The 23722-nt window shown below is 45.8% G+C and overlaps 1 protein-coding gene across 4 annotated transcripts in view; it reads left to right on the top strand.

Annotated features, from left to right (window-relative positions):
- Positions 1 to 3468: 3468 nt before the first annotated feature.
- FOXO3 (forkhead box O3) overlaps positions 3469 to 23722 on the top strand; it is a 126595-nt gene continuing 106341 nt past the window's right edge. Inside the window, exons 1-2 of one of the 4 annotated variants that reach the window (XM_053222396.1) lie at positions 3469 to 3594; positions 6393 to 7142. In XM_053222396.1, coding sequence (XP_053078371.1) covers positions 6525 to 7142 — 618 coding nt within the window. In that variant the 5' untranslated portion in view covers positions 3469 to 3594; positions 6393 to 6524. The other 3 variants (XM_027057143.2, XM_053222397.1, XM_053222399.1) reach the window with 3 other exon arrangements.

Here is a 23722-nt window from a genome sequence, read left to right as displayed (position 1 = left end):
CATTAGTGCTAACCAGGTAATTCCATGTTGACTGGTTACAGGCTACATTCCTGGGGGTGGCACGGGGTGGGTATTGAAACTGCAATTACATTAGGTATAAAGTCTTGGTTTGTTGATGTGGGACTTAGCAAAAGTAACTCCATTTTGGGCCTGCTGTCTCCTTAACACCCTGAAAGACAAGGCAAAGTTCAAGCTCTTTCATACATAGTGTTCTATATTTTTTCCCTGTGAGTAGTTTGCGGAGGAATGGGAGGCAGAGGAAGGGACTAATGTGGATGTCAGACAAAGGGTGGGGAGCAGCCATAGACCTGAATATTGGGGATTCTTCTTTCTTTCCAGCTGGGTCACATATATGTTTGGAGGCTTCTACTGTACTTGTTTCCTGTCTTCATCGTTGAGATGGATGTAGAAGCCAGTCCTCGAGGGAAATGAGCACTCGGTTGACGGGAAGCATGCTCGCTCCCTAGTATTTAGGCTCTGGGGTCAGAGGAGTGTGCAGCTGACTTAGGTGTGAGGAGCATCGGTAAGGACCCAGGTGCTGAGTGGTGGCCCCCTCAGAGGCAGAGCTCTGGCATCTACTACCAATCGCCTCACAGTTAGATGTTGGAAATGGTGAATTTACTTAGCTTATTCGGGTAAAAAGTTTTGTAAAGTCTTGTTCCTCCAGTGACTGAATTTACAATGGAGTGAACAATTACGACCTCAGATCATTTATAAAAGTAAACAAGAAGTGAGTTAAGAAGTGGGGAAAGTTTTGGGGCGCCCGAGTGGCTCATTTGGTTTAGTCATCCGATGTTGGCTCAGGTTATGATCTTGCAGTCTGTGAGTTTGAGCCCTGTGTCGGGCTCTGCACTGACAGCTTGGAGCCTGGAGCCTGCTTGGGATTCTGTGTCTCCCTCTCTCTCTGCCCCTCCCCCCACCCTGTCCCTCTCCAAAAAAAAAAAAAAAAAAAAAGGATGTAGGGAAAGTTTTGACCAAAAATTCTACCACAAAGTTAAGGCTGGCATTCCTTCTCGATCAACAACCATAACTTACTCAGCTTTCCTATACAGATCTTCCTTGACTTATGATATGGTTATGTCCTGAAAATACCCAGTGTAGGTTGAAAATGCATTTAATGTACCTAACCTATTGAACATCATAACTTAGCCTTGCCTACCTTATGCTCAGAACACTTGTATGTATTTTTTTTTTTGTTTATTTATTTTTGAGAGAGAGACAGCAAGACAGAGTGTGAGTGGGGGACGAACAAAGAGAGAGGAAGACACAGAATACGAAGTGGGATCCAGGCTCTGAGCTGTCAGCACAGAGCCCGAGGCGGGGCTGGAACCCGCGAACCGCAAGATCATGACCTGAGCCAAAGTCAGATGTTTAACCGACTGAGCCACCCAGGCGCCCCTCAGAACACTTAGATTAATAATCTACAGTTGGACAAAATCATCTAACACAAATCCTACTTTATAATAAAATGTTGACCATCTCATGTAATTTATTGAATGCTGACAGTGAAAAACACAATGACCATATAGGTATAGAATGGTTCTAAGTATATTGGTTGTTAAGGCCAGTGATCAGGTGGCTGGCTGGGTACTGTGGCTCACTGCTGCTGTCCAGCATCACAAGAAATGATCTACAGCACATGGCGGGGGTGCAAAAGATTAACATTCAAAATTTGAAGTAGGGTTTCTACCGAATGTGAATCGCTTGCACAGCACTGTAAAGTTGAAAAACGCTAAATTGAACAATTCTAAGTTTGGGATTATATGTACTAAAAAGTGTAGGGAGAAAAAGTTGAGGGTAAGAAATGAAGGCGCATGGAGGCTTTGTGGGGAAAGCAAAGGTCAAAGCAATTTCACGCTAAAATGTAACAATCACTGAGATTTTCCAAGGTTTGCCCATAGGGACAAATTACAAGGATAAATTTTCTGAGTAAGATGCACATTTACCAAGCTCAATGTTTCTGATCACTGCCATTTGAAGTTTTTGTTGTTGTTATTTTATTTCCATTTGAAGTTTTGATCCTCAACTCATTGGAAACTTACCCAGCACTCTGCATGACCTCTTGTGTTTGTCTTGTACTGCTTTTCAACTCTCGAAATACTGAACTTTTTAATGTCTTGTCTCCTCAAGGCTGTAAGCTTTTTGAGAGACATAGCTATATCATGTCCCCAACCCCCATTCCTCACCAAGGGGGTCACAAAAAGCTAAATTAATCTACTGAATCTTTAATGCTTCCAGGTTTTGAATGCCCTTGGGATAGGCATTCTGTAAATGGACACTCAACAGATTTTTAGTGAAAATCTAATAACCTGAGAGCCCAGCCAGTACATATTCTAAGTCTGCATGTTTGTACTTTAAGGACAAAAGTTTGCTTAGATTCAGAGTGTGAACGTTTTTTTTTTTTTTTTTTTTTTTAACAGTGTGCTATAAGTATTAAGAAGGAACAACTCAAAGTTCTTTGTATTCTATGCTCTATCACGGTGCAAAGCAATGGGTGATCTGGCCTCTGGGTTCCTCCCAAAAAGCTGAACACGCTGATGCTGAACACGACTCCTGGTAACATGCCCCAAAGCACCTCGGCCCCCCATGTGATCTTTGAAGTCCCAATCCGCCCCCTTACCCCCCAGGGACACTCAGTTGAGAGTTGTCCTATGTCAGCGTCCACATTGCCAGGCTATAAACCAAACGCAAACTCAGGGCTCTCAGGACAGGCCCACAATGAGAAAAGTGGAGCAGCAAGCGCAGGAACACCACCAGGAAGCAGTCAGAGCCCCCCTTCCCAGAGTTCCCTTCCAAAGAGAAGCCGAGGTAGCAAAAGCGCATTTGTACGTGCCAGACCTGTCTGCCCAAGTGACGGGCGCGTTCGGGGGACATTCTGAGCAAGAGAGCGAGGTCACAAACTACGCAAGGTGATAAGTCCACCTCGCGGCCAGGGTGTAGTGTGCCAGGGAGTATGTGAGCATGTGAAATCGGCTCCGGAACCTGTGGCCGCGGAGCCCCGCTGGCTTTGTTCCCGAAATGTGATTGAAAGAGCCGAAACCGGGCTTAAAGAAGGCAGCGTTTGGTGGCGGGAACTCGTCGTCTCCGCAGGGGCTTGGGCAGCGCGCGAAAGTCGCCATCAGGCTCACTGGCCCCAGCCAGCCGCTGCGCTGGAATCCTGCAGCGGAGACAGTCTGCTTGGCCCATGAGCGGAGCCCGGAGAGGTCGTGGCCCGGGTCTGCAGCGTCCCCCAGCCAGCGCGGGCTGCCCCACGCGCCCGCCACTCCGCTGCGCGGCCAGCACAACATTCCATTTAAAAATAACACCCACGTGCGCTGGTAAACAAGCGCGCGCGGCTACTGCTGCCGCGCGCCCCGGGTGAGCCAGTTCGGCGCGCGCCCGCCCTCCTCCCGCACGTGTCTGCCGGCTCCGCCCGCGCCGCTCCGGCGTGTCTCACTCTCCACCCCCTCGGACTGCCGCGCACCGCCCAGAAGCCCCAAGCCCGGCAGCTCCAGGGCCCTAGTGTCCCTCCACTTTGGCAGGCGCGCCCCGCAGGGTGCTCTCCAAGTTTCCTCTCCCTACACCACCACCTCGCAGCAGGACCCATCGCCCCAGGTCTGCTCCCCTTCTTCCCTCCTCTGTCCTCTCAAGTCCCCCGGCTCTGAACTCTCCCTCAGCGCGCGAAAGGTTGGCTTCAGGTTCGCCCTCTCTTTCTCTCCTCTCCTCTCTGTCCCCTCCTTTCTTCCTTAGAATTTTACTCGATTGTTTATTATTTGCTGGGGGGCGGGGGCGGGGGGCGGAGAGGGGTGTCTGGGGCCTGGAGACTGGTGCCCGCGGCCAGTCAGCGCGCGGCGTGGTTTGACGAGTAGGCGGTGCAGCGAATGGGGACGCGGCGCAGAGCTCCCGGGTCACGCGCGTGTGGATACAATGACATCATCTGTTTGTACGCGTCGATCTAGCTTGGTGCAGGGGCGGGGCCGCGCGTCACTTGAGTGACGGGCCCTGCGCAAAGCCCGGAGTCTGGAATTGGCTGGGTGGGCGGACTCCTGAGTACCCTGGGTTGGACCTTTTTTGTGTATTGGGTTGTTGAGGAGCGAGCTCTGGACTCTGAGGTCTCCAGTGACTGACAAAGATTTAAGAAAAAAGGGGAAAAATATTTATGAACCAAAGTGAATAGAGCTTTGGTGTGCGTATCGCATGTAGTGCATTGTTAGTGTACAAATGAACAATTTAGGCACTGATAATAGGATAAGGACTTGTGAAGATGTTTCCCCAAACCTAAAGAAGTAGCTTTAAATAAAAAAAACCCAAAACTTAAAAATGCACAATTAGCTGTTCTGGAGTCATTTACAAATTAGAAGCAATTTAGTTCCCATTCATAATTGTTCAAAATCTGCCCTTGCGTTTAGGAATGGGGGAAAATTTGCATTTCTCCCGAGTTAGTTACACTTCTCCCCTCATTTGCCAAGAAATCCACGACAAGTCGAGCGTCCTAGGTAAGAAACTCAGCTGCAAACCTTTTGGTGCCTGATCAAATCTGAGGGCGTCAGTTTATCGAAGTCTTGTATGGCACCAACATCTTCTCTTGTCAGTATTTCCACGCCGAGGTAACCTCTGCGATCTGCGGTCAGCATCTTATCTTGGGTGTTACCTGGTGTCCGATTCTAACCGGGAACCGGACACCAGGGCGGGCCCAGAGCCTGGCGGGCGGACGCGCCCGCCGGGGACCCTCAGTACCAGGCGCCCTGCCCGGAGTCTGAGAGGCCGCGCGACTGCGCTCATGGAGCGTTCGGGGCTCTGCTCTCCCCCTCCTTCTTCTCGTAGGCTGGCGCCGCGCTTTGTTGTCGTTGAGACTCTCGGGAGGAGGAGCCCAGCGAGGAGGGCTGCGGGAGCCCGCTTAGTCCCGGCCCGCGGCGCGCGCCCCGACACCCACGCCCGCAGTCCCGCGGAGCCGGGTCGCGCAGGCGCGCGCGCGAGCACACATATACACACACGCACACACACGCACGCACACAGCACACCCGGGCCCGCCGCCCAGCCCTCCCCTTGGGCGGGGACCCGCCCGCCGTCAGCTTAGGTTGAGGCATCCTGCGTGTGTCTATAACTTTGTGCTGCTGCCGCGGCCGCCCTGCTCGTGTAAGGGAGGAGGAGGAGGAATGTGGAAGGCGGCGGCGCGCAGGCTGACAGGCGTTTCCTCAGGCGGGCTGCGGCGGCAGCCGGAGCGCCTCTCCTTCGCCGAGGTTGCGCGCCCCCTCCTCGCCGTGCCCCGGGCCCGCGCGGGATTGTGCGTCCTCCCCACTCGTCCCTGAAGGGAAGGAACTGAGGTAGGCGCCGGAGCTTTGCAGCGGGGCGGCCGCCTTCCCGGTGACTCCGGATCTGCTTCCGAGCTGGGCCAGGCGCTTCCCTTTTCCCTCCCCGTGACTCGGTGTGCGCGCCCCCTTTCCCTCCCGCTAGTGTTTTTAAAGGACTTGAGTGAAGGGGGGAAAACTGTCAAGATGGCAGCAGCGGGAGCAAGGAGGTGATGAACGTGCTGGTCCGGGTTTTCTGGCAGCCCGGGAGACTTGGCGCTTCCTGACCTGTTGGAAGATTTATGTTCCGACTTGTCCCCTCCCCGCGTTCTTTACAGGGAAGGGGGTGGAGGGTACAACGTCCGCGAGCAAATAAACCACACAAAAACCCAAAGTGGTCGTTCCTGCTTGGCTCGACCCTTTGCAAACACCCGCCGAGCTGCTTGCCCCCCTCCTTCCCGTCTGGTCCTTTTTCTGGAAGTGTCAAGGGCCGGTCCGCGCTCGGACTCATGTTCGCCTTCCCGGCCCGCGGGGCCAAGAGAGGAGAAGGTGGCTGCCCGTGCCGTTCCCGGGCTCGGGCCCCTTGGCCAGGAGAAGGGGTACAAGGGGGCGCGGAGGCGGCAGGGCCAGGGGCGAGGAGGAGAAGAGCGGAAGACGCCACAGACTTTGGCTGCGGCGCCGCGGGGAAGCACTTGAGCGGGCCCGAACGAAACATAAACAAACGCACGCCCGCTCGGGCTCCTACCGCCGCTCGGCAGCGCCAGCTCCGGCCGCTGCCCGCTTTAAAGGCGCGGCCCGCGCCCCTCCCCCGCCCCCGCCCCTCCCCCTTCTTCCCCGCCCAGCCACCTAGCCCGGGAGGGACCTGCAGATCTGGCGGCCGCGGCGGCGGGGGAGGGGGCTGCCCCGTGCGAGCCCGTCGATTCGCTCCGGTCTCCCCCGAGGCCTGGCCAGGGGGCGGTGTCTGCTGCGCCAGGTTCGCGGGACGCACGTCTCCAGGTCTGCCTGCTTCTAGGAGACGGGCGCCGTGCGGCCGGGAAGCGGCGGCAGCGGGCGAGGACTCGCCGAGGACCGGGCTCCAGCCCGGGATAACGAACTCTCCTTCTCTCTCCTCTCGTGCTTCCCCAGGCGGCGGCAGTAGCGGCAGCGGCTCCCGGGAGCCCGAGCCTTCGCGGCGCCCCCGTCCCTCCCCCGCCGCACCCCGCCCCGGCGCTAGAGGAGAGCGCGAGAGCCCGAGCCGCGGGCGGGCGGGCGGCGAAGATGGCAGAGGCACCGGCCTCCCCGGCCCCGCTCTCTCCGCTCGAAGTGGAGCTGGACCCGGAGTTCGAGCCCCAGAGCCGGCCGCGCTCCTGTACGTGGCCCCTGCAGAGGCCAGAGCTCCAGGGGAGCCCGGCCAAGCCCTCAGGGGAGACGGCCGCCGATTCCATGATCCCCGAAGAGGAGGACGATGAAGACGACGAGGACGGTAGCGGTAGGGCCAGCTCGGCCATGGCGATCGGCGGCGGCGGGAGCGGCACGCTGGGCTCCGGGCTGCTCCTTGAAGACTCGGCCCGGCTGCTGGCTCCTGGAGGGCAGGACTCCGGGTCCGGGCCAGCCCTCGCGGCGGGCGCGCTGAGCGGGGGGACGCAGACGCCGCTGCAGCCTCAGCAGCCACTGCCACCGCCGCAGCCGGGGGCGGCTGGGGGCTCCGGGCAGCCGAGGAAATGCTCGTCGCGGCGGAACGCCTGGGGAAACCTGTCCTACGCCGACCTGATCACTCGCGCCATCGAGAGCTCCCCGGACAAACGGCTCACTCTGTCCCAGATCTACGAGTGGATGGTGCGCTGCGTGCCCTACTTCAAGGATAAGGGCGATAGCAACAGCTCGGCCGGGTGGAAGGTGCGTACCCACCTCGGGCGGGCGGCCGGACCCGCCGGGCCTCCTGCGCAGTGCGAGACGCGCCTTCGATTCATCGGAGCGCGCCTACGGGCGCTGGGGAGAGGGGTTGGTAGCGAGAGCCTCCGCTGTGAGGTTTCGGGGGATCTGTGTGACCCCCAGAGGAGGGGAACCTGGGGTCGGTCGCGGAGGGGGGTTGGGGAAATGAGGCTTCCGGGGAAGCCTCGGGCATGGCCAGGTGAGGAGAGGGGGCAAGGGATGCCGGCGAGGGAAGGACTGGCGGACAGGAGTGCGTTTGACGGATTCCCCGGACTGCGCGGAGGAGGTAGGTCTGCGGCTAACTTCGAAGTAGAAATCACCGTAGTGGGGGTGCGGGGAGGGCGCTGCGGGTGGAGTGAGAGGATGTGGGGGAGTGTTTGGGACTTGGTGCCCGGAGAAGCGGTTGGATTTGTGGTTCCCAGTCGGTCACAGGAGCATGGTCGTTGTTACTAGCTGGATGAGCACCCTTACGTCGAAGTTTCTAGCGTGTGGATGTTAATTCACACAGGCATATCGGTCCCATTAGAAAAAGCAGTGGTTGTAAACCTTTTCCTGGTTGCTTGTCTTTCCTTGTCTGTGTTGACATCTTTATTAGAGAGGTTTTCCCAGTAAACCAGTCTCCAAACTTGAGATGTTCTGGGTCCTGGAATGGGCCAGCCCTTCTACCTTAAGGCGGACTAGCCACACCTGCTGCTTCTATTGAGGCCTGGATTCTGGCGCTATTTGAGGCCAGGTCCAGGTGTGGAGGACTGGGGCCTGAAGCTTCACCTAGCCTTCCCTGGCCTAGGGGAGGGAGATGTAGTGGCAGGACTGGGCCATAATGGCTTCTACCTATAAGTGAACCAGAAGGGAGGCTCTCTACTGTTCCTTTTCAGCCTCTTGGGGCACCGGGAACATGGTATGGAGAGAGGTGTGGAAAGGCCTATGATGTAATGACTTCCTGCAGTTGGGCATCTAAACAGATTAACTCCTGTGCCCCTGCTGGGCTGCTGATACCCAGCTGCTTTGCTCTTCCTGGCACCTCATTCTCCTGGCCTCTACCCCAAGATATGAATGTGTCATTACCAGGCAAAAGAGGTACATGTGGAGATACATATCACTTATCAGTTGCTTCTATTTGCAAGTTAAGCTTTTTTTTTTTTTTTAATTAAAGAGGTGGTTGCTTCCTTCCTCAGTCCTTCTCTTCACTGTATCTTCCTGGATTCCAGTATGTGTGTACAGCAAGAACAGTGTAATCTTGGTGGAGAACTGGAGCCCTGGAGAGGAATTTGTGTAAAAATTGAAGAATGTAGTGTGTTTTAAAGAAAAAAGAACTTAGTGTGTTGAGTTTTAATTTGCTTTAAAAAAAAACTTGCAAAGTACCTTTTTTTTCAGTTTCTTATGGCTAGAAAAGGACTTGTTGAGATTTTTTTTTCTTTTTTTTTTTTTTAAGTTTATTAATCCTGAGAGAGACAGACAGCGTGAGGGAGGGGCAGAGAGAGAATCCCAAGCAGTCTCCGCGCTGTGAGTGCAGAGGCCAGCTCAGGGCTCGAACTCAGGAAACTGAGATCATGACCTGAGCCGAAATCAAGAGTCAGATGCTTAACTGAGCGACCCTGGCGCCCCTTGCTGAGATACTTTAAAAGCAAAATGTGTGCTTTGAAATTATTCCACATATCTGTCTCATTTCCTTTAATGAATGCTGACATTATGAATCTTACATTTGATTTAATTTTAAAGCTTTGCAAAAGAATGCCAGCTGTGTGATCCGAGGGCCATTTACAGAAAGCATGGGAGTGAGTTCCATTTCAAAGCAGTGTTACTGTGATAGCTTTTAAAACTGAATTTCCAAGTGAATAGCAAGGGTTAATCTCAGTGTATAGTGTCAGGAAGGGGTGGGTTTCAAGATCTAAGAAAATGGATATAGGGGTTTGGAATATTTTTCAAATTTCTCACACTTGCAGTGAGTCCTGTATATTTTGAACTTGGTGCAGAGGATCTGCTAGTTAAAAGTTAGCTAGTTAAAGCTAAAAAGTTAGCGTTGGAAGGGTTTTCACATTTCCTATGACTTTCAAGTTTACAAAAGTAGTTTAATTCCACAAATAATATTTCTTGCTATTGTGCTTACAGTTAAAGATGGTAACAGTTTTGATTTTTTTTTTTTTTTTTTTAAAGATCTAGGTGAGAAAGTAGTATTACCAAAAGTAGCCATGAATTGTGATTCAGTTAATTATATTTTCACGTAGCTTGCAGGACTTAACAATAGAGATTTGGGGCCTAGTCATAAACTTTATGGTTTTATGTCCTTAACCTTTTTTTGGTCTCATGCTATCTCATTTCTCTCCCTCCCTCTCTCTCTCTCTCTCTGTCTCTCTCTCTGTTTTGGTTGGAGTATATTCAATGCACAGTGTTAAATTAGTTTCTATCTTATCTCTAACATTTGTGAAATATAAATTGAAACTCGAGGCTTAATATGTTTAATAAAGGGCATAAAGTAAAATGTCTTTATGTTTAAGGTAAGTAAAATTATTTTTAAGATTTTATACTAGTTATGAGTATCACGTGACAGCTTGTGGGGATATCCTTTAAAGATTTTTTGTAAGATGACTTTCATCAAAAGATGCACCCATGCAGGAACTTCCAAATCTTTGATGATGGAGAAAGCCCTTTGAAACTGGGGCTGGTTTCATATTCTGATTATGACTAATAGCCAGCCTTTTTTTGTGCTTGTGGTTCAGTGGGGGTGGTAGAAGAGGGAAGAGGGAGAGGTCAGGAGCTAATTATGACCCATTTCCCTGCGTCCAAGTTTCAGGAGTTGATTCCTATCACGATTAGTCATTTTGAGAGCAGGCATGTGCACTTAAACCACACTGCTTTCATTCTTAGTTACGCATTAGGGTTTTTAACTTCTAAAAATGTCTAGAATTCAGGTTAACCTCTCCTAGTCCTGTGTGCACATAGGCACAGTATGCAGGGCTTAGGCCTTGCTTTTTTGTGGCTTTTTTGGCCTGTTGCATTCTGAGATTCTGTCACCAGAATTCTCACCCTAAGATCAGAGAATGAAAGGATTAGAAAAGAAGGCATTGGAGATCAGAACTGGGACTAGTGATTTGAAGCCCTGGTTGCATATTAGAATCACCTGGGAGCTTAAAAAAAAAAGCCAATACCCAGAGAATCGGTTTTAATTGGGCTGGTCTGGGGCTTAGCATTATTTTTGTTTGTTTGTTTTTGTTTAAGTTTCTCAGGTTATTCTAATATACAGCCGGGATGAGGTTTGCAGAGATTGTTCAACTCCCTCATAGGTGAAGAACCTGATTCTTCAAGTTAAGGACTTCTCTAAGATCACACAGCTAGTTAGTACACAGGTAATTAATAGTCGCAGTTCTGGAGATTTGTTCTTTATCACACTATTTTCCTCTTTAAATCGAGGATCTATTTTTAAAAAGTCACTTACTAAGTAACAAGTAGTCTTACACAAGTAAAAGATGCTTTCCTGAAAAGCATATTTGCCTCTCAGTCTAAAGATGTCTTGGTTATTATTTTAGCATCAGAAACAGATGAATATTGATGGAGGCTGAGTGAGTTTCTCATATTTGTATAGCCGTCCAGTGTTGATCAGTATGGGTACTTAGGAATTATGAAGTGATGAAGGTGGCAGAAAAGATAGCATTTTAACAAAAGGAGGAAGTTCCTGGTTAACTTAGGTTTGAAAGATGCGTATTGTGCCAGACAGAAAGGTGATGGCTATCTCACAGGCTCCCTTACCTCAGGCAATAAGTAGAAATGAATAATCAGATGTGGTCACGAGGGGAAAAGGTTACATTTCCTTTAATTCGGATTAAGTTGTACTGCACCACCCATAATGAAACTGGTTTGTTCTCTCTGTTCCTCCTGGGGAGGGGGGCAGACCTCTAGGACTCCACGGTTTACCTGTTAAGGTCTATTTATTGCTTATTCACCTACTCACACCCACACACCTGCATTTCCCATGGGGTTAGGGCATGATTGTATCAAGTAGCCGTGAGTTTCTGTGCTGGTTCTCAAAATTTCACAAATGGAGGATCTTGTGTGTGTGACGATTTCTGCTGCTGCTGTGGAGGTTAATTCTGCAAGAGACTAGTCTTCTTTCATGTGACAATGTGTACTCTTACAGCTTCTTCCCAGAGTGAAAAGATGAGGACCCACCTGCCACGCAGTGCCTGTTGATGTTCTTACTGTTCTGGTTCTTTAGATTAATGCATGCAGTTCCTTCCCAACACACTGTGTTAAGAAAATGTCATTTTAACTGCAACTTTTATATTTAAAAAATATTTTTTTTTTAATTCCAAAATGACAAAGTTGTGATAATTCCATGTTGGCTTGTAATTCTCCCCTCAGTCACCTTTTGGAGTAACTCACCAAAGGGCCAGTTACAGTCATGTGTAAGGAATCTGTCTTCTGCTTGGCCCATGTTACCAAAATGCTGTTTTGTAACTTCCTTTGGCAGGACTGTCTTCGTCAGGGATTCTCAACGAATACACTTCCTCTTCCTACAGCCTCAGCACACTAGGGGGACTGGGGGACTGTTTTTCCTCTTTTTCAAAGCTGTGTCATCGACCTCTGAAGTGAAGAAATTGGCCCTTTTAAACTTTGATCTGTGGGCCCTGTAGCAGAGAGAGTCTTTAAAAAAGAAGCTAAGTGTTTGTTTTGATATGTTTATCTCCTTCTTAGAAAATGAAATGAAACTATGCAGACTTATTTTTAGGAGATTTTAGGAGGGTTCTATTTTAAGAGAATGACACCATAGAAGAACATCTTGTAGTTCAACTTTTTAATACGTGTGATTCTTACTTAAAACCTGCAAGATATTTTTATTTAGGAAATTAATGAAGAGTCCTTGTCCCAGTAAAAAGTCATTTATTTGGTCTGGAAAAAGTTTAGCAGATACCATCCATCCAAAGATCTTCATAAATATGCAAAGATAAGACTGTTTAGGTCTGTACATTCTGGCAGGGCACCCTGCTGACCTACTGCTTATCAGATCAGATTCCCAGGCTGGAGAGAATATGGAATTTATTTTGTTTTCATACCTTACTCGTCTTGCCTGGAGGGAACAGACTTGATCCTCTCTTGAGTCATTTTTCTCCTTACCTTTTCCTGTATCACAAATTGAAGAGTCCTGAAGAGCCACTCTGGCCTTTTGCTGCTATAGAAGGAGTTGGGAATGACACATATATAGGTAAGTTAGTGTCCGTGGACGTTATAGCTGGCATACAGTAAGTGACCGAAGATCAGAGAGAGAAAACCTTTTTACCATTTTCATCACATGCCATTTTATTCATGCAACAAACAGTCAAAGGCATACCGTTCACAGGGCTTTCTCCTGGGCCTAAGGGATATAGTAGGAGCACAAGTCACATAAGGTTCCAGTTCACAGGATTCATGCTCTATTGGAGGAACACAAAAAATAAACGTGCAAATCTGTGTTCTATGAACTTGTCATTGTTGTTCATTCACTTTGCCTTTTTTCACATCTGTACTTCTGCTTTCATCAGTACTTCAGCTCTCTGCAGACAAGTTACTGGCAAATTGGAAAGTTGGTGTTGAACTCTGGCTTGGAGCTGGTCTTTAATTCTCTGCCGATCATTTTTTTCCAGCTTGCTTTGGAGACGCAAGGCCACTGTGGCATGGCTCCTATAGTTTGGGTCTGTTTGGGAGAAGCTGGGTTTTTTCCAGGTCTGCCCAGATTAGGGCACACCTGTGGTCCTGGCCTGATCTGGGATCTCCAGTTCTGTGGTATGGGGCCTGGTAGAGGACTGGCCTCCCTCTGGAGTGGAGGTGGAGCCTTGATACAGCTGACTCATCCACATTGCTTCTCGCCTCAAATTTAGAACTAAAAGAGGTTTTAAAGATCATCTAACTACTTCATTTTACGGGTGAGGAGCAGGACGAGAGCATGTGAGTGACTGTCCAGGATCCTACAAGCTAGCAGAGATGGAGCTAAGAGTGTGTCCACGTGAGCCCCGGGAACCACTGTTCTGTAATGTCTGCTGTTAACCATTGTGGTTTCACAGCTGTTGGTGTCATTGCTTCCATTTCTGCAAACTCTTACTTCATTTGCTTGCCTCTGATTCCCCTCCCCCTTCGTTTAGGCTGGTTTGTGCTAAAGTAACTGTGTTGCTCTTTTAGCATTCTCCATCAGTGCTTTTAGCTAACCTAAAAGCCCTCTGTTTTAACCCTACTCCACCCTACTGTGCCCACCCCTGACTCCCACCTACTTGCTTTGTCATTTTTCTCTGACTCCTCTTGATTCCCAAGGACAGTGTAAGAGCCTCCAAAGCACAGAATGTGTCTGCCAGACAATAACATATCTGATCCTTGGAGCTGCTTTTTGGATCATTATGTCCACAGCCCATGAAGATAGCCTTGTTCTGGGACTCTTGACACTGAAAGAGATGATGTGATTCGAGAGTGAGGCGATACCACATGTGGAGTCTTTTGGATACTTCTAGCTATGAAGTCTGAGACCTCCTAGCATTGATGTTGCTAGGGTATGGTGTAGTTATGAAAGGATGCTCTGCTATCTAAGGCATTTCTTGTTAGTGTCCTTTTTCCTCGTGTAGAAGTCCCTGAAAACTTCATTAGTGCCAGTTACTACCCATCACAGAAACTGAGGGGAACCTGATCTTGGAATGACTTCATTTAGAGAAAAAAGTTGAAATCAAGTCTGCTTTCTGTGTGTATGCCCCACCGACGCAGCATCAATATGCACCATCTAGAGAGAGTCACCATGGGATTGTTCAGCCTAAAATTCATTTACCCACTTCTTACAGGAGCAAAGCTGTTGTGTAAGTTGTCCATAATGTTCTGCATTTGGAGGCAGAAGTCCCAGATGGACCTGAAGTTTTATATCCATGGATTGGGAAATAGAAGTCGTGTATGAAGGAGGAAGAGACAGCAAGCACTGTTTGAGATGGATCTTTTAAGGGCTGGTCTGGAGCTCTTCCGAGTTCATGTTTTTGAAATGTGTGGTTAGGCTGTGATTATGATACAAGAGCCCAATTCTGATGGCATCCCTACCCTGACAGACTCAGTGCCTTTAACCATTTTATTCCTGACTGAACAACATTTCTTTCTCAGTATCACAATTTCCCCAGTTGGAAAAAGAAGCACAGTAGCAAGCATCCATAGAATATTGTGATGTATCCTTCCTTCCTGATAAAACACAAGTGTGTGATTGGTGCATGTTTCAAGCTGGGCTTTTCTAGACAGTGTGTCTTTCAGTTTCCACTCAGGCTTTTTTTTTTTTTTTTTTTGGTCCTATTATGGGATAACATAAAATGAAATGGACTAGGTTCCCTTATGGGCTGTGGTCCTTTCAGTAATTTGCTACTCTAGTAATTGCTTGTGATGAAGAAACCAGGTTCTCTTCTAGGGGCTCACCATGCCTGGGTGTCAGATGTATCCTCGTCCTGCAGTGGAGAGGTGCACACAGAGCAAGGAAAGCTTGTGGCACACTTGTAGGGGGCAAGGCTGATGCAGGAAGTGACTCCTGCTACAAACAAGTGAAATGCATTAGCTTTCCTCTGGAGTAAACTTACAATAAATCCAACAGAGATGCCTTTGGCAGTTTTAAGTAGGTGTTTGAAATTTCTTGTGTGTGTGTGTGTGTGTGTGTGTTGGGGGAGAATCCACATCATATTTTTCATTGTGTTTTAGATGTCTAGTGAAATTAATAATTTGGCTCCTGAAGCCATTGAGAATTTACTTTAAATTCAGAGCCAGCAGAGGGAGTACACAGGTCTTAAAGCTCATCTCAAGTGTTTTTTTTCCCATAAAGCCGAAATAATACCTTGATTAAAATAAAAAGGACTGTGATATATAGTTCTTCCATGTAGGTTTATGTCATCAGAAACAGATAATTTGAGGGGCGCCTGGGTGGCTCAGTCGGTTAAGCGGCTGACTTTGGGTCGGGTCATGATCTCACAGTTTGTGAGTTCCGGCCCCGCGTTGGGCTCTGTGCTGACAGCTCAGAGCCTGCAGCCTGTTTCGGATTCTGTGTCTCCCTCTCTCTGACCCTCCCCTGCTCGTGCTCTGGCTCTCTCTGTCTCAGAAATAAATAAAACATTAAAAAAAAAAAAAACGGATAATTTGTGGAGGGGCTGTTAAAAACCTAAGGTAACTTTTTAAAAATTTATTTTTATTAAAAATTTATTTTTCTTTGAAAATTCCATTTATTGGTATTGATGAACTTTGATTTGCTTTTAGCTCATATGCTAATAACAGCTGCTGACCACTAAGGTAACTTTTTTTTTTGAAAGGAAACCTTGGATTTCTGAGACCCATGATCCACTTTCCATCCCCGAATAGTTAAATGAAAGCACTTTTAACTGAAAAATATCCTTCCCTGTCTTTCATCTTTTTTGTTGTTTCACTTCTGATAATATATGTGAGTGTTTATACGTAATACCAAATTTTTCAGAGTATTCAAGTGTCTGGGCTAGTGGAATGTCCTGTGTTTTAGTGCTATTTTGATTGGGACTTATGATATTTTCCAAGACTTCAGTTTCCCACAGGTGAGAGAAAGGCAAAAGCTATATTATTTCTAATTCAGTTTGGAAGTAATAGTCCACTGGCAATTATAACTTTGAATTATTTTTTTTGATATTTCTGTAATGCTGTGATTTTGTCATCTCCTTCCCCTTTGCCCCATACTTTGGTGGTGGTGGTTTACTTTAATTTGGGAGTTGTAGTGGGTTGAATGGTATCCCCCCCCCCCCCATTCATGTCCACTTGGAACCTCAGAATGTGACCTTATTTAAAAATAGGGTCTTTTAAGGGGTGATGTGGTTAGTAGCCAAGCGCAGCAGGCGTTGCTGGGAGCCACCTGAAGCTAGGAAGAGGCCAGGGACAGTCCCCACCCTGGCATCTTCAGAGGGAGCATGGCCCTGCTGAATCCTTGGACTTCTAGCCTCCAGCACTGTGAGAGAATAGGTTCTTGTTGTTTGAAGACCTCGAATTTGGTGATTTGTTATGGTAGTCTTGGGAAACAAACATGAGAGCTTGGAGATGGAAGAGAGGGACAGGCAGGGTTGCAGATAGAGGAGAAGAGTACAAAGTTCTGTTTATTTTATTATTGAGATTATTTGCCGTATAACATTGGTTTCAGCTGTACAACATACTGATTCAACTTTGGTGTCTGTCACAAAACGTTCACCACAATAAGCCTACTTGAGTTAACATCCATTGGTGCTCACAGTTGCAAATTTCTTTTTTTTTTCTTGTAATTAGAACTTTTAAGATCTACTCTGATTTTATACCTGGAAGTTTGTGCCTTTTGACCACTGTCATCCATTCTGCCCCTCCCCATTTTAAATTAGATTAAAATTAAAATGTTAATCATTTACAGGCCACTTATAATTTAAATTTCTTCATTCTGCTGTGGGAGACAGAAGGGAGGCATGAATTTACCTGATTTCCCAGTTAGAACCACTAGAACTTGTTCCTCCTTCCCATTTCTAATATGTCCTGGGTTCCCCCTCATACCCCCTCCCCTGTCCCCCTTACTGAATTCATTTCTTGAAGCTTATGGAATGGCTGCACGTGTGGAGTGTGGGCTTGAGGTTTCTCTGAAGCCCAGGAATTCTGGCTGAGAGCTTTGTTCTAGAATCGTCCCTCTTTGAGGAGAGAAGGAAAGGAGCCTTGGGTTCTCAGTGGAAGGATCCTTTCTTTCCTATCAGGGCTTGAGAAGGTAGAGCCCACCCAGTCAGGTCCATTGTCCTTGATTATGGTAGTAAGGCTAATCCAGAATCTCTGGAGTCACCTCAGCTCCTCCTGTGCTTGGTTCAGGGACTTTCAAAGTTTCTCATACCTGAGCCTTCAGGCTCTTGTCTCCTTTGTGTATATTTATGTCCCAAAAACCAGTCATCCTAATGAAGCATAGAACATAGAGTGGTTGTCATCGTAGAAGTAGAAACAGTTCTGAAGTATTTAAGAGTGCGAATTGCACAGTTTAACATTCTATTTCAAAATGATATTTTTGGGAAGGAGAGCCCGGAGAGACAGTTTGATTCTTACAACAAAAAGGTGTCTTCACAACCACATTCTCAGACCTAGATATTATACTAATTATAATAATAGTAGCTAGGATTTATTGAGCACTAAGCACCAAATGCTCAGCTAGGTTTTTACATCTAATGTTGATCCTACAAGATAGGCATTTAAATGTAAATCCCAATTTAAAGATGAGGAAATGGTTCAAGGAACTTGAGATCAGACCCCAGGTTTCTTGGACTCTAGAACTTTTTTTTTCCTTTTCTATTGTGCTCTACTGTCTCCTGAGTGCCAGTGGGACTTTGGGTTGGGTGGGGGGTGTACAACAGTAAAATAAAATAGCTGCCATTTCACTTATTTATATTATTCACTTGGCAGGGAGAGTTGAGTTTGTGTGTGTGTGTGTTTTAATTTAGGTAAATTTGACATACAACATTAACTTCAGGTGTGTAATGTAGCAAGTCAGTATTTGTATATATTGCAGAATGCTCACCACAAAAAGTCTAGTTAACCTCTGTCACCATTCATAGTTACAGGCTTTTTTTCTTGTGATGAGAACTTTTAAGATTTACTCTCCTAGAAACCTTCAAATATGGGATACAGTTATTAACTGTAGTTACCATGCTGTACATTACATCCCTGTGACTTATAACTGGAAGTTTGTACTTTTAGAAAATAACTTCCATTTTAAAGGTTGCTGCTGTGTGCCACATCTTTACATATGTTACCACTAATCCTCATATTAATCCACCGGAATACTGTCTTGAAGGCTTGTCTTCCAAGTTGTGGCTGACTGGGGTAACCCCTCTGTGTGCTGCTAGGGGAGTGGACTTGGACCCATGATTTAGGCTCCTTTCCTTGATTTTATTAGCATGAGCTAATAACTTAAAAATTGAGTCAGTGCCTCGGCTTTTAGTGGGAGAATAGAAGTGGCTTGAATATGCTGTCAAAAACCTGCAGGTGTGTGGATTCTCATTTCTGATTGGTCACTTCTTTGCAGGAGCATGGTTTATTCTGCCTCATATACAAAGTGTACTATTTAGAACTAATAGACTCATACATAGTGTATAGAAATCCTTTGGGTTGGACTATTATCTCTGGCAAATTTCTGCCTTGGGAGAACAGGGTATCTGTGCTTCTATTATGTTGTAGACTTTACCTAAAGCATCTAAAGTAGATGAAGGGAGACGAGACCACCAAGAAAAACAGATTGCAGGGAAACAAAATTTATAAGAAGCTCCTGGCAGCAGTTTGGCTGCTGAATCAGATCTCATAACTAAAGGTATTAAAATACCTTGTGAGGTGTTTGACTCTTTGCTATGCAGGTACTGTTGGGTTTAAAGGCAGGTTGCCAAGACAGAGACTGAAAACGTTGCATAATGCAAGTTGCTGGCCAGGTTAAAGTGTTTATCTCTACTGAAGAGCTTATTGCTTTTATCTTCAAGGTAAAAATATGTATGGGTAGGACCTAAAATGATGGTTTTAATTGGCCAGGGGAATGCAGTACTCATGTGCCCTAAGATAAAATGTGGCTAGCAGAACACTAATCCTATGTGTGTTTGAAAAAACTTCAGAACTCTCAGTTTCATAGTAAAGATAGGTGAGTAGTGCCTGGATAGTGTCCAGAAGATAGACTGAAACACTATGATAAATGTGGAGCCGGCAGAACGGTTCTGCCTGATAACTGAATATAGAGGGTGCTGGGGAGGGTGACGGGGCTGGAGGCAGTTGCAGTAGAAGGTGGCAGTGGCCACAGTGGACTTTTAAAGGTACAACTTGGGTTATCAACCTGAAGTTTAAGGTGGGCATAAAATTATATCCAATAGAGCTTGTTAGATGTCTCCTTGAAAATTCGTACTACTTTAGAAAGATCAAGTGGACGGCTGAGTCATTAATTCATATAATTCAAATTTCAAAACTGCTTTTTTCCTGAAGTGTCCAAATAATTGATTTTTGAAATATTTCTTTCATCATAAATTATCTAGATAATTGCTTCAGTTTCATATTTCATATTAAGCTCAGCTGAGTGATGTTTAACCCTTCCTGCTCACATTCCTCTCTTTTTTAAGTTTTAATTTTACTTGATATTTTTATGTTTTTTACTCAGTATTTTTAAAAGCTTGATGCATTTAAATTTTTTTATAATACCATAATGGTTTTATAAAGTAAAACTCTTTCTCTGAATGTCTCCATCAGAACTTATCTTGCTGGTAAATTCTTTAAAAATTTTTTACCTAATTTAAAATTCAGTGTTGCTGTAGATCTTCTAGGGTTTTTACCTTATTAGTTAGGATAGCTGTCCTGGGGCTTCCTGCCAGCATTTATTTCCATGTCAAGGATTTGTTGTTAAACTCACCCTCTCACCCTTTATACATGTGCATCTTTGTAAATATATATATATTTACCCCCCAGTTGGTAGAATGAGAAGGGATGTATCTTTATTTACTAGTTTTCAGTACAGTCTCATTAACAGCATTAATTTGCCATGTATGCATATACCCATCGTGCAAATAAACAGTGACCCACAGACTAAATTTTCAGCAAGATACTTTTTTTAAATTTTTTTAAAATTTATTTATTTATTTATTTTAAGTTTTTATTTATTTTTTAGACAGAGAGAGACAGAGCATGAGCAGGGGAGGGGCAGAGAGAGAGAGGGAGACACAGAATCTGAAGCAAGCTCCAGGCTCTGAGCTGTCAGCACAGAGCCTGACGCAGGGCTTGAACTCACAGACTGTAAGATCTTGACCTGAGCTGAAGTCGGATGCTTAACCGACTGAGCCACCCAGGCGCCCCAGATACTTTTTTTTTTTTAAAGTAAACATTGAAACTCTGAACCCAAACATTCTTCTGAATTTGTTTAAAAGAATAATGAGCAGTTAGGTCAGGTGTACTGTTTGTGTAATCCTGAGAAGCCTAGAATGGGTTTATGAAAATTATGGGCCTGATTAAGGTTTTCTTCGAGCTGATTCCAGGGTGAGTGTGCTTGCTTTGGCACACTTAGATTCTGAAGGTCCTCATAGATAACTTCCTAGGTGAGCTAGTATACAATTTCTTGAAATTAGTGGCCTAGATCAGGCCTTCTATCGCCAACCCTGTCCAATAAAGGTAAGCTTACAGCCTTCTGTTTCACTAGATAGATGCATGTCCTCTGCTGAACTGAAATATCTAAAGCAGTCCTATTAGTCTTCTCCCTTTCCAAGAAAGATCCTTATTTCAGGCTGAAAGGCTATGTGTTCTGGGCCATACTTTTGGCTTTACCACATTCAACTTTCACGTTCATTGTTAAGGTAAAATTTGGTGCTTTGATCATAGGTATCAATTAGTAGTTGTTCTTTGGGAGGAGGGAAAGGGTTTATTCTGATGGTCTTATGAAATCAGGGAATGCTTTGAGTTAATTTGTGGGTAATCAGTACTGAATAAGTGAAGTAGCATGTGTTAAGTTAGAAAAGTTGTATTAGTGAAAACTATGTCTTCTAAATTGATTTTGAAATAATTACTTAACAAATGGATGTTTTTAATCAAATTATAGTTCTCATTTTCAAGATGCTGATTTATCCACATCTTAATTTTCTAATCAGATCAAAAACTTTAAATTGATGAATTGGTTTTTAAATGTTAACACGGTGGAAATATATCTGAATTTTTCTCTCTGGGCTCCCAGTGTTTGACCTATTGATATGAGCAGAGATAATTTTCACCCGACTTCTGTCTGTATCATCTGCTTTGAGATTCCCTGCTCTGTCCATTGAGCACCAACTCTGTTTTACTGTTTTGCTTCATAATTATGCCTTAAATAGGATCGTAAAGCATTCAAACATTTTTTTTTTCCAGCTTGTTACCTCATGCATCTAGTGCTAGTCAAGAAGGGAGAGAAGAAAATAACTTGGTTTTATCATCTGAACCACATGATTTTACAGCTTTGAAAACTCATTTGTCAGTGTGGTTACTAGGAAGATAATTTCACTTACCAAGTGCTCTGAGAGTTATTCCTTCAATCTCCTTCCTCTTGCGTCCCCTTTAAAATTTTTTAAAAATTGTTTTCAGGGGTGGAGGCTCCCAAGTGGCTCATTCAGTTGAGCATCCAACTCTTGATCTTGTCTCAAGTCCAGGTGGGACTCCGTGGTGTGTGTGGCACCTGCTTGGGATGCTCTCTCTCCCTCTCTCTCTGAACCTCCCCCATGCATGCGGCCCCCCCCTTCCGAAAATAAATAAACATTAAAAATATATATATTTAGGGGTGCCTGGGTGGCTCCGTCGGTTGGGCGTCTGTCTTCGGCTCAGGTCATGGTCTCACAGTTTGTGGGTTCAAGCCCTGCGTCAGGCTCTGTGTTGATAGCTGGAAGTCTGGAGCCTGTTTTGGATTCTGTGTCTCCCTCTCTCTGCCCCTCCCCCACTTGCACTCTTTCTCTCGCTCTCTCAAAAATAAACATTAAAAAAAGGTACATATGTATATTTATAATTTTCTTCAGGGGTAAGTTTTTTGGCACATGATTTCAAAGTTGAACCTTTAGATGATTTGTTTGTGAGAAGTTAAAGCTGTTTGCCTTAAGTCTCTAGTTATTAACTCTTCTGAGAAAAAATAGTACATTTTGTTAAAAGGGTTTCTTGAAATATCCTCTGGACTGTTATAAGTCTTTGACAAATGTGGGCAGTTCCTTGATCATGTAGCCATTTCTGATTTTTGAACCTCGAACAGCCAACAATGCTGGGTTGATTTTTATATCAGTCTCGGAATCTAAGAGCCTCAGTTTTACCTGCTGCAGTCACCCTCAGCTCTTGTCCCATTTTTTTCTTTCCTTTTATGTCATTAAGACATTATGTAAAGGGGACTCACTGCCCTTCTTTTTCCCATTCACCTACTATCTCTCTGTGATCTTTCTCCTACATCAGTGATTTTCAACCTCAGCTGCATTTGAGAATCGCCTGGGGATCTTTGAAAAACACCTGTGTCTAGGTCCCATCCTAAAATAATTAGGTTAGAATCTCTAGATATGGGGCCTAGGCATCCATATTTTTTAAGGCTCTCAGGAGGCTACAGTATACAGTTAGGGCTGAGAACCGTTGTCTTAGAGAAATGAGTTATCAACTATTTTAGAATTGACTTCTAGACCTATTTCTACCTTCTCCTCCGTGGGAAGATTACCAAGTAGAGTTTGCTCCCTGGAAGCTCCATATAAAAGGGACTGCTGTCTAGTTGGGCTCAAAGAGAACAGTTGGTTTCTAAGACAAGGGCATCATTATTTAACAAACTGTGCTTAGCTAGGATTTCCTCCTCTCTTTCATATAAATGAATGTGGTTTCTTTAATGTTTCCAACTCCCACCTGTTTTTCTAGTTTCCAGTGGACCCTGGTTAACCTATTTTAAAGTTTTCAGGAATTTGCAAAAAGAGATGGTGCTATTTCAAGTCATTGCATGAGACTTGAACACTGAGACACTTAAATGTACTGTCTTTCTTTTGTGCAACCCAACCTGATATACTAATGAGACCTGCCATATTCTGACATTAAGCTAGTGGTTCTCAAAGTGTGGCCTCCAGAACAGCAGCATTAGCATCACCTAGGAACTTGGAAATGCAGGTTCTTGGGCCCACCTCAGACATTGAATCAGAATCTCTCGACCCAGCATTCAATGTTATAATAAGGCCTCCAGGTAATTCTGCAAGCTGAAATTTAAGAACTGCTTAAGTCATTTGCTAAGACTGGAATTCCTCTGGTAACAGATTGGGAGTCAAAAATAAAAATTCTCATACCACCTTGGCTTCAGAATCCTGACAAGAGTGGGAAAAGATGAACAGCCATCTCATGGTGGTATCTGTTGAAATGGAATGAAGACCCTAGCCCCTTGAGTGTTCTAGACTTGCCACAAATCCTCGTTGCCGTGTAGCTTCCTGTGAGGGCAAGGGCACCAACCTCCCTCCTGGATAACCTTAATGAAGGATCTGCTCAGGTGCACAGAGGATGCCAGATGTTCATTCTGGGGCATATAGTGTGTTCAAAGGACTTGTGTTTAGGTTGGATTCTTGTTGTTTTGTGATCTTTTTTCCCTTGTTTGTTTTGGTCTTTTGGGAATGTTCTTAGATTTAAGACTAGCATCAGACAGGGGAGTAGTTGTAGTGACTCATCCACCGACAGACGTGGGACATGTGGGAGAAAGATAAGATTAAAATGTGCTGGGTGTAGTCAGTGTGGAGGGTGAGTGACGCGAAGGGGAAAGTGATGCAGCTTTCATGATGAGGTCAGAGGCGACGCCGTGGTGGTGAGGAGATGGCGTCCATCTTGGCTCAGGGTCCTAAAAAGGTGCACAGCCTCTCCCACAAGGTGAAGCCAGGTAAAGATCAAAACAAGTTACTCGTGCTGTCAGTATCATTGGATTCTGTAGTCCATTAAGCTGGGCCTCATGATCATCCATATCAAACATAGCTGATGGCTTTAGGAATATAAATAGTGCAAAGAAGAGTGGGTTGGCCAGACTTGGAGGTTCATTTCAGGACCTCTTAGCAGCTGCTTCAGAATGCTGCCTGAGATTCATA

This window comes from Acinonyx jubatus, chromosome B2, assembly GCF_027475565.1.
Source record: "Acinonyx jubatus isolate Ajub_Pintada_27869175 chromosome B2, VMU_Ajub_asm_v1.0, whole genome shotgun sequence".
NCBI classification, from domain to species: domain Eukaryota; kingdom Metazoa; phylum Chordata; class Mammalia; order Carnivora; family Felidae; genus Acinonyx; species Acinonyx jubatus.
The sequence above is the reverse complement of the archived record's forward strand: the minus strand, read 5'-3'. Positions and strand labels throughout refer to the sequence as shown.